This window comes from Austrofundulus limnaeus, unplaced genomic scaffold (genome assembly GCF_001266775.1).
Source record: "Austrofundulus limnaeus strain Quisiro unplaced genomic scaffold, Austrofundulus_limnaeus-1.0 Scaffold14, whole genome shotgun sequence".
NCBI classification, from domain to species: Eukaryota; Metazoa; Chordata; class Actinopteri; order Cyprinodontiformes; family Rivulidae; genus Austrofundulus; species Austrofundulus limnaeus.
This window is the reverse complement of record NW_013952416.1, coordinates 1,435,557-1,446,986: the sequence shown is the minus strand read 5'-3', so window position 1 is coordinate 1,446,986 and position 11,430 is coordinate 1,435,557. Positions and strand designations below refer to the sequence as shown.

At 37.7% G+C, this 11,430-nt stretch overlaps 1 protein-coding gene across 1 annotated transcript in view; it reads right to left on the bottom strand.

The window, feature by feature from the left end:
• slc35d2 (solute carrier family 35 member D2) overlaps positions 1-756 on the bottom strand; it is a 6,900-nt gene extending 6,144 nt beyond the window's left edge. Inside the window, exons 1-4 of the mRNA XM_014002655.1 lie at positions 536-756; positions 421-454; positions 248-334; positions 47-114 (exon numbers count right to left, since the gene is read on the bottom strand). Coding sequence (XP_013858109.1) covers positions 47-114; positions 248-334; positions 421-454; positions 536-654 — 308 coding nt within the window. The 5' untranslated portion in view covers positions 655-756. The remainder of the gene's footprint in view (positions 1-46; positions 115-247; positions 335-420; positions 455-535) is intronic.
• Positions 757-11,430: the final 10,674 nt, after the last annotated feature.

The window sequence follows — 11,430 nt, the reverse complement described above, 5'->3', positions numbered from 1 at the left end:
AAAACTGAACCTGAGCCATAAATTATTCAATCAAACCACTTAGAACCTGAGTTTTTTAGTGCTCGCCAGTCCCGTTACATGATTCCCAACGTAGAGCAAAGGAAGGGGGAAAATCTGCCGAGACAAAACGAATGAATGAATGAATGAATGAATGAATGAATGAATGAATGAATGAATGAATGAATGAATGAATGAATGAAGTTAACAAGACAACAAAACAGAGACAGATACTTTTGAAGGAGCTCACTTTTAGGAGAATGCTTCTGTCAAAGTCTTGAAACTGCACAGTTCGGCTCATTTTGGCCACATAAAGGACAATAATGGTGGTGAACATCTGAAAGGAGCAGGAAATACGTGATTTTAAATAAAAACAAAAACAACAACAACAACGACGACGACAGCAAAAAATGAACAACTCACCTGTCCAATCCCCAGACACAGGTAGGAGGGAAATCTGCAGCACAGAAACAAAAAACAAAGATGTTTAAACTACAGAGGCTTCCTCCGTGTGTGCTGTCGGGATGAACAAACTGACCTGAAGCTCGTGAGCACGGTTTTGTTCACCACGGTGATGAGAAACGAGCTGCCGGCGTAAAACAGAGCAGAGAGCAGCTTGAGGAGGGCCGGGTGTTCCGCTGTTTGCTCCAAAGACATTTTTTTAAATAAACTTTAAAAAAAAAAAGTTTATAATCTGTTTGTCTTCTGTAAAGTTCAGTTTCCTGCTCTGTGCTGTTACTGACTGGATTTCCTGGAGGAAGGAGGCGACAGGTGGGCGGTGCTTCCTCTGTTTATGTAATTCAGAGGGGCGGGGCTTAAACAGAACAGAACATGAGGTAATGATAATACACAGAAAAAACTACACTATTACAGAAAACTATTGTTTTACCAAAACAGCAACTCAGAAGAGTTTTATGATGTGAAAGTAAAAAAATGGAAACATGGAGGCAAGTTTTGTTGGGAAATCATGAATGAATTAAAAGCCTAACATTCCCTGAAGGAATTCACATTGTGCAACACTTTTAATTCAAAGTGGCCACCCCAACCACATGTTCATATGAATGACTCTCAGTTACCACCACACCACATTACAGCTCAAAGTATATAGAATTTATGGCGTTAAAGCCCATTAAGATTAACGTGTTTAGATGTTCATCCAATGATTACTTTCTGGGTTTCGTTGAATCCCTTTGCTGCTGTAGGCTTAGACTGCTGGAGGACAAACTAATCTCACTGTGGTTCWGCACACATGTCAACCACTTTGGGCATTTCTTGACCCTCAGAAATAAGTAATTTTCACAAAAAGAAATATGTAGTACTCTCACACAATTCAAATGGAATTGGGTTTGGAGCAGACAAGTGGAGTGTGGGCCGTGGAGAGAGGACATGTGGCGCAGATAACTGCCTCTGCAGCTGCAGAGACAAAAGGAGGCAGTGAAATTATTTCCTAATAGCATGCCGGCTCTGAGACTTGTAGACAAAATGGGGGGAAATCTGTGCAATTTATGGACAAACCATAGCATATGTGACAGTTATACTGTTGTCTTCACTCTCCTCTCCATGCTTTTGTAAGCAAATATTGCGGCCATTAGCCTGTTTTCTGTTTGTTTACCTTCCCACAGAAACACACTTGAACCAATCACTCTGTGTTTGTCTGTATCCTCTCAAACTGCAGCCAGTTGAGGCACTTGGCCGCCCTGGTTCTGGTTCTGCTGGAGGTTACATCCTGTTAAATGGGAGTCATTCCTTTCCACCGTCACCAATGTGCTGCAACAAAAATAACGTYTCCACACACTCTTTCAAATATTAGCTATAAACATGTATCAGCTAAGTTGGTTAAAAACACTTGAAGATTTTGACACAATTTAAATTAATAGCCGACTGATCTGTTAATTGTTAAAGAAATAAAAATGGAAACAATTCCATAAGAAAGATCGCTCTATAGCTTTATACAAGTAAAAAAAAATTACAAACCCGATGGATCCAAAATTACCATTTCAAAAAAAACTAGGTGTATTTTAAGAGGAAAGAAATTATCTGGGTCATTATCAGTCCAAAGCCAGCAGTAGTTAATGAGTGAACATGTTGGACCCGTCAGGCCACCAGTCTTAGTTTTGAAGCTGKATATGGCACCGTACCAACAGTATTTTTTTAAAGCAGATGCTTAAAAAAGATATTTTATCCCCCCAAATAAATATGATCAGTGATAGCAATATAGCTTTGTTCAACAAAGCCAAACTTTACTTCAGGGCAGGAAATGAGAACGTGTGAACGTCTGTCCTGGCACTGAAATGTCATTTAAATTTCAATTTTGCACATGAAATGACATCATTCAAGGTGAAAAAAAAAAAACTCGTAATGCAAACAGAAGTTAGAGGCAAAATTCAAACATCTGAGTCCGTTTGACTTCACACTCATTCCCGTGTTTACATTCACCACACTGATTAACTGCTCGCTGTGTGTTTTAGTCTGAGTCAAATGTCACGGCGCTGCACGTCCTGACCCCTGTTCAGACCGAAGAGTTCGTCTGAAAGCTGCTTCGTGTTAAACATTAAGAGAGAGCATTGTGAGAGAAAAGGGCAACATGCTGGAGTTTCTATTCCACTTGAAAAATAAGTGGCTTTATCTGCATGTCAACMACAGTCTGACTGTGTTTAATACACTGATGATGTGCACCATGTATGAATAGAAGGGAAAGACTGTAGCCTGTGTATTTAAGATCAGGTATAAAAGGGACGGAGTATAAAACAATGAGCCTCATTAGACTGTGGAGTTCCTTGTTATCTGCAGCATATCTCCTGTCAGAGTGACTTATTCTTTTGTTTGATGAATCTGCAGAAGAGAATAAAAGTAATTACAGGCCCAGTGTTCTTTGAAAAAAACGACTGGGAGTCCGTGTTGGAAATAACTCAAGTTTTAGTAAAATATCTGTAAAACTAAGTGCCCTTTACCCATTTTTACTGCATGTTTTCTTGGGTTGACTCCAAAGTTGTTCAGCTTCACTAAAATCCACTCACCTGTCTATAAGATATTTTGCTAACAGGCAAATTAACCCACTTCCACGTGTCAAAAACGTCATCACCTTTAATCAAAACTGGTGACTTCACAGTTTCTTTTTGTCCACAGCTCATGTTTTTATTTTCAGTGTGACCACAAGATGGTGCTAGAGCACAAGACTTAGGGTTTTAAACCTACTGATAACTCCCTGGGCCAGCAGTGGCAAAAAAAATCTATCARTATTAGTTTAAATGTTATATAATGTGCTAATATTCTTATAGAACTACAAATGACCTTTTCCAAATTGTATATTGTGTAGCATTTAGAACATGCATAACCAAACAAGTAAAGAAAAAGATTACATTTAGAAAGACATCTTTAGCATTCATTTCTTACGCCTTACTCTCTACTAACAGAAAATACAGAAAAAGATTATTAAAGTTGCTTGAAAGTTGTCCAGTTGTCACAAGAAGACTGCAGTAAATCCAGTGACACAGAAGCTAAAACTATTTTACAAGTGAAGTATTGCCTTTGATAAAATGTTAACGAGGGCCAGATTTGGCCTGCGGGCCTTATGTTTGACACATATGCCTAGGCATGATTTTTAGTTGGCTGTTTGTACAATTGGACACTTTTGTAAGTCTGTTCTGCTTTTTCTACAAAGTTATATTTATCAAAGTTTACACAAAAACATCCAGCAAAAYGAACTCAGTCTGAGTAAACTTTTCTGTGTGTTTAGTTGCTCCAGTTCACGAGAGSAGAGGAGACAAAGCTTCGCTGATGGATCAGCGCCTGAAGACTGATGACAAAGGATTAAGTTGTGAAGTAACTCAGAAAATGTTCGTTGCCGTGACCTTTTTTTATGTGCRTTACCTTAAGCTTATCTGACAGCTTTCTGTTAAATTTTGAGAAGTCTGCTGGGATTTTTCAAAGTGAAAATATTTCTTACTTCTAATTTAGTCGGGAGCGATACTCAGGATGCTTTGAGTTATTACCGCAAACTGTTCAACCTGTCTTRACATGAACATGTTTGGTTGAAACTATTGAAGGTTAACTTATTAAAAAGGATGTGCTGAAAGCTTTTTTTTATATATCTTTAATAGGTTTTGGCAACCACAGCAGATCCATGACTCATTGTTGACTTACCGGTAATTACATTTTTCTCCTTATTGTAAAATTGCACTTTTTTTGTATATATTTTGGACAAAAATGCAGGAACATCAAAACTGATTAGTTTATTTTGCAAATAGACTGATATCTAAGATATTATGAAGTTGTGGCAGTTTTAATTAAAGCTTGAATATAATTTAAAGCACAATCTAAAGCAATATTGCCAGATGTAACACTAAGAATATGTGTTGTGAATGACTCTCAGCTACTACCACACCAATATCTGTAAAACTAACTGCCAAATAGTCATTTTAATGCATTTGAAGGTCAGTTAAATGTTGCAGTAATCTTTAATTGAACTGATTCTACAAGTCAATCAGCTGTAAACATATATCCCATGATCCTTTTCTGCAAACCTCATTAAAAAAATATTTTTTACAGTTAAGTTAGGCACTAAAATAATCCAAGCTGGGGTCAAAAGTGCTTCAAATTCATAATAGAACAATGCTAAACTATAAAAACAAACATGATCGTATCTCAGCGTACCTGGAACGTAGCCATTGGCATTTACAGTTTTATTGCTTTTTTTTTCCTCAACTTTTTTTATGTGAACCACTTAATATAAAAAGTACCAAATCAAATAAATGAGATGAATGAGGTTTTTTCCAGAAGAATGTGATGATGTTTTCAATGTGTAACAGCTTGTCTCTGAGGGATTAGTCATGTCAAAAAATAAATAAATCCCAAAGATAGTCAGACATAGCTGCCTTTATAGCAGGATTACCCAAATTTACTTATGTTTGCTTACTTGCTTATATTTCTTCTTTTAGCTAAGAAAGGTTCATGTTAAATATAACAAAAAAACCCCACCTCAAATCAAATATATAAGCACATTTCTGCTTTATTCTTTTTGAATRAATTCAGTGGTAGAAGGTGTACATGTATATTCATATACATATAAAAAAGAAACAGCGATGACCCTCACTAAAAATACTACAGTAATGCCTTTGTGTAAAATTTGTTTTTAATCAGCGATGTTAACAATTATCATTGAAAATGTCACATTAAGTTTAAAAGCTGGAAAATTCATGTAGAAAGGTCAACATTTACCTGTAAGTACAGTAATATATGGAAATATACAGCAACGTTWTATACAAGTTCCCCCAATAGAGAAAATATCACATTTGTTTGTCACTTTTTAAAGTCACATTAAAATAAAAGGTGTTTTTTCCAGGGATATCAAGAGAATTCAGTGAACACCAGTACATTTATACAAACGGAGGGCGGTGGCAGAGCTGTAACCTATCGACTTGCAGGATCCACTCCTGGCCTTTAAATGTTCTTCCTGTGCGTTACTTCTGGTAATCCTGTTTCCTCCCGCTGACCAAAAACGTGCACGTTAGGTTTTTGGTAACTAAAAGGTGTGAGTGTGAACGGTTGATTTTTTTTTTCTTGGTTCTCTATGAGTGTCCCTGTGATGGAGATAGGCACCAGCTCCAAACCACACAGAAAGAAAAAAAAAAACAGGTTAACCCTCTTATTTTGACCCTTGGGTCAAAATGAAACCACACATTTTAAAACTGAGACCTCGTTGGACATTTTRACCCAAGGGCAGCAGGAGGGAAAAGAGTCTGCAGGAAATATATTACACACAAACATCTCAGTTCTTCTGTAGCTTCTGCYTTTTCCCCATCTTTAGGTATTTCTCCACTCTAGGAGCCAAACACACTGGTTTCTCCTTGCCTTTCAAATACACCCTGCGAACACACAAGCAGGAAAAAAGTTAAGCTTTTTACAATACAGTCATTATCTTGTTAACAACACAAGAGATGCACTAAAAGTAGACTGTTGAGTTAGTTGCCATGATGCCAGCAATTGTTTTTAAAGACATCAATTAAAGGTTAAATACAATTAAAGCAGCACGGCCCATAAAACTCCAAAAATGCAAAGCACAAAAGAGCAATAAAAAAAGCTAACCAGAACATGCCTTTATGTAATATTTTAATAAATACACATCTTTTTTTGTCAACACTTACACAAGTGCTTCAATGTCACAGGCACCTCTGCTGTGCTGCTTTTCCCATCGTTCCAATTTGCGCAACCAATGGAGTGGGAATTTCTCTTTAACTCCGATGCAGCATCTTGGGATGCCAGCTGCAAAATGTAGGGATGTTAAAACAAAGATAACACAACAGCAATACTGTAGATAAATGCAAACCATTGTTTKTCTGTTAATATATATATTTWAAAAAACAAAACATTAGTCTCTGCTCAAATATGCAAATCTTAGCAATGTTTAAAAGAGAACTTAAATCACTCGCTTCACTTTTCCATTAAATATGCAATAACTGAGTGTGCACTGACTGAAGAGGATGCATGTGAATGATCCTGAGTTAACAGATTCATTCAGGTACTCATTTGGTTCTGACGTGTTCCTTACCGTCAGTGGAGGYGATGGCCACAGCGCTCAGGAAGACGATCAAAAACACGACCTTCAGATCCATGATGGCAGAGCAAGTGTGGGGAGGAAGTCTCTCCTCCCTGCATTTATACACAGGCAGGGCACATGCGCGCGCACGTGCACAYGCTCCCATGTGGCTGAGGAGATCACATTCCTGAATGCCTGCAGGTACTTCAGTTGATCTAAAAGACAATAAAAAAAAAGACCACAACGCCGTTGCAGGGGTCACCTCGAGTTAAATTATCAAGGAAACTGTCTTGGACTCTCAGTCCTCTGATGGGCTTTCGAAGGGACAAAAACTCTGTTCCACTTAGAACTGAATCTAGGCCACCCCAGGTCGCCTTAACCATTCAAAGAGACATTCTCTTCCTCCTAAATCAGATAAAAACAGAAGAATCTTCTCTTGTTTGATTTATTGTTCTCTTAACTGAAAGTATTACGCATTTTGATAATCAGAGAATGTTTATCAAAGTTACAGGAGAAGAGAGGACAGATCTCTTTTTTCCCTCAGTTTGAATTCAGTTATGTATGGTTTTTTTCTGTGGGGAAAATTTCTTAAGTTGATGAAATATCAATGTTTTACTTGTCTGAATCAAATTTGCAAATGTTTGAACTTGAAGAAATTCATTTTTCTTTCAGATATGTTTTTAAATAAGTGCTCATCAGATAATTTAAATGGGTCATGAAAAGTTTTGTTCTGAACCACACAGCAGCAGCAATAATCTTTGTTTTAGTTTCAGGAGGCAAAACAAGTTCTGAAACTAACACTTTCCTTGATATAACTTTTCTAGTCTAACCTTCCGGAGGGCGGATTTTAGATTCTCTAAGCTTTTAGTAACTAACAGTTTCCGCCCGTCCAGCAGTAAGGTGACGGACCACCATCAGTCACTTTGTGACAGCTAGATTGGCCCCTTCACGCCAACAGGGAAACATCACAGTGTGGAAAACCAACGCCTGGTTTATCCACTTCAGAAACTCTCCAGATGGAAGTTTTATTCTGAAACCTGGGTTCCAGTCGAGGTTTTGCCTTCTTCCACGGCTGACGTGGACCTAAAGGAGTCTAAAACACACCTTGAGGTCCCCTGTTCGACGGTCTAAAGACAGATTCTCCAGCAGCGTCCCCACCTACCAGACAGGTGACAGAACATCATCTCAAGGTAAAAGCTGGCTGTGTGTGACGTCGAGGTCTGACCAAAGCTGAGCACAGAACGATTTGCCTTTCTGGTTAAACCCACATTATTTAAGATAAAGTATAAGAAAGCTAACATCTTTCTTCCTCCTTTCTCTTAAACTCTTCCTTGCCAACCCTAAGATAAACAGCCTCAAATGTCTGGTATTTAACATCTAATCTGACGTTTGTGTTTCTATTTAAGTGTGGTTAACAGTTAAGAAGTTAAAAGCTTGTTATTGTTGGTCCCAAAACTTTTATAGGAAATTAATTGTTCACAATCAAGTGTACTCTAGTGATGATTTGTAAAATAAATGATCGCATATTATGGTCCAAATCAACATTCACTGACTCAGAGTTACTTCTTGTGTCCATTCATTTTGCACTAGAGGGATGTTTACCCAAAATAAAAAGTGATCCCTTGCTAATTAAATAATTCYTATAACCTTGTTATAAGAAGTGTAAGCTGAACCCTTGATGACGCACAGAGAGACAAATGTTTTTCAGAGCAAATGCCCTCACTTCTGATCTTGGATCTTTAGAATCTGCTGGTGCAGGATTATTATGGGATGCAGGTGTGCTTCACACAGACGTGCTACGACAGGTTTGACGGCACATCTGTAAACCGTCTCTTTTGTGAATCATGAATGTCAAAAATAAAGCCCAATGATTGCAACACCTGCAATCACAAAGGACGGAGTAAAAGTAACCGTTGACTTGTTTCATTCAAACAGAAACTTGACTCAGGTCAAATTCCTGCTCAGGACAAGAAACAAGGATTGCAAGTAGAAAAAAACAAACACTGCTCTATGGTATAAAATCTTGAGGTATGTGTAATTAGTATAAGGTTTTGTATTGATGAGTCAGTGATGAGCTGCTACTTGAAAAAAATTGCAGTCAGAAAATCATGACAGTTTGAGTTCCTGGAGGATTTTCTTACTCTGAAGAGAATTCTGAATTTTGAGAAAGTGCATTTGGAAATACAAAGTGATTATAGGAAGTGCCTAAGACTAGAATATTCTGCACAACAGGGATTCTCTTCTATAAGTTATTATTATATTAAAATACTAAAGATGCAGGATTTGATTATGTGAGCTTGAAAGCTCGACTTGTGAAATGATAGAATGAGATTACTGTAAATGAGATCGAGTTAGACGAGGTGAAAAAGTTAGCAGTTCAGCTGAGAGATAGGAGGAAAATTTGTGATGACATGAAATAATGAGATAAGACAAACCAAATGAGAGGATAAACTGTACAAATGAGACAAAATGATAAAACTAAACAATGACTCAAAATAAGAAAAAATAAACTAGGATGAGTTGAGATGAGCTGACAGTAGGGTGAGATGAAAACAGAAAAGATAATTAGATGACACGAGATGAGACGCGATAATAAAAATGAGAAGATAAGATTATGCAGATGAAAGGATAAGAAAATATAAAATGATTTAAAAAATGAGACAGGGTGATCTGACGCGAGGAGACAATAAGGTGAAATGAGATGAAGAGAGATGACACAAGATGAGAAGAGAGATAAATCTGATCTTGATCAAATGAGAATACACAACACAAGACAAAATAAAAGACTTCACACTTTGAAGTCTGCTGAATAGACATTTTAATAACAAGTTTAAAATAAAGGTTATTAAACTCTGCTGTTGGCGACATGGATRATAAATATTTAGAGCTATTCTCACGTGTTTGTTGATCATTGCGAAATGTAACTTAGCGTGCAAGCAAACAGTATAATTACTGTGGAGGGGGGAGGGGGAATCACTTTGCCCTGGAGGTTATTTTTAACATAGCAAAACACAACAGAGAGGGCATTGAGATAAAAAGCCAAAAGCCAGTGATGCAGTGGAAATCTAATCTGACTGTTCAGACTTGATTTATTTTGTTCCCACGTCGAGGCCTTTTGAAAYTCTGCAATCAAAAGATTTCTGTTGTGATTCTTCGCTAACTGAGGCAGTGAGTGAGCCATGAAGACGTCCAGAGGTTTATTACTCTCTTGACATGTTTGCATTGTTAAATTAATATTGAAGGATTTGAGTTGTATTATTTAATAATCCCTTTCCATTTGGTTTCACTAACCTGGCTCCAGTATAAAAAAGCCTTTTTTCTTTATGAGTTCACAAACCTGATGACACAAGGTCATGTCAGGCTAAAAAAAACAAACATTTCTGTAGATGCTGTGAAACTTTGGAGCTGCTGGTGGTGGTATGATGAATGAGCTGATTGATAAATGAAGGTGATTCACCTCATGATAATCCATGGCAATATAGTTATTTGTAATTGTGTTCATTTTTCTGCACCTAACTTGTTCCACAATTTTTGTGCTATTTCAGCTCGTRTCAAAACGTTCAGCTTATTAATGTCATGGCTTTTGGTATTTCAGCAACTTATGATGATCTGGCATCCTTCACTGAAGGCGACTTATGACCTTTATGGTCAAAACTCTTCTATTGCTAGTGACCATTGTGGGCACAACTCCTACGGTCTCATCCAACCAGGCCCAACCCTGCTCAGTTTCTGAGATCAGAGCAGATCTGACGTGTTCAGGGTGGTATGGCAGCAACTCTCTTTTTTAAGCTGTTTATCTATTTCTGCCATTTATTTCTGATTGAAAACTGAACGGTATTAACATCCTGAAACCTTGAGAAAATTGTAAATCTTTTTTACCTTTTGTTCTGGTTCTGTTTTTTTGTCTTCTTTATCTGCCTTTTCATTCTGCTCCTTTGTTATTTTTTTCTGCTAATTTAGCTTTTTTATGCTTGTTTTTTAAGCTTATTCCTGCTGAGTTTAGCCATTTTCCATGCTACTTTGTGGTTATTTCCAGTTAATTGTAGCTGCTAAATTCACCTTTTTGTGATAATTTCAGCTTCTCACTGCATAATCCAACATTAGTGCTAATTTCAGTGACTTTTTTGCTATTTTCGGCTCATTTCGGCCATTTTAGCTTTTTTACAACAAATTTTAACTTTTCTTTTCTCCTCATAATTGTTTCTTGTATTGCTGTGAAACATTTTTAGCTTCTTTAGCAGCTTTCGGGAAAAGTTTTTCAGTATCAAACATGCACRTTGCTTTTTCGCAGGAAATAGAAAATAACATTTCTATTTGTGTCCGATATTACAGTTGACATAAGAATTAAATTGCAATACATGGGGGCGGCTGTGGAGGAGTGGTTAGGGGAGTCATCCAGTAAGTGGAGGGTTGCCGGTTCAATCTACAGCTGTCTAAGTCATGTTTTTGGGYAAGACGCCTCACTTCACCTTGCCTACTGATGGTGGGCAGATGGTCCGGTGGCCCCGGTGCATGGCAGCCTCACCTCAGTCAGTGTGCCCCCAGGGCAGCTGTGGCTACAATGTAGCTTACCACCAGAATGTGTGTGAATGGGTGAATGACTGAAATGTAAAGTGCTTTGGGGTCCAATTGGGCTTTATAAAGCACTAACTTCAGGCCATATTTGTGTACTAAGACTGTCCAAAAACATATTTTAAAAAATTTACTTTTTTCATGTAATGCTGACGGGAAGAGGTTTTGAAAACAGACAACTGCCAAACTCAGGGAGGTGTGCATCTGCTGCCGTTGGATGAGAAACAGTTCAGTCACTCATGTCTGTCTGGCACAAACACCAGCTGTCTGTCATCAAACACAAAGCAGCAAACGAAAGATTACAATTAAACATGTTGGTACCCAGC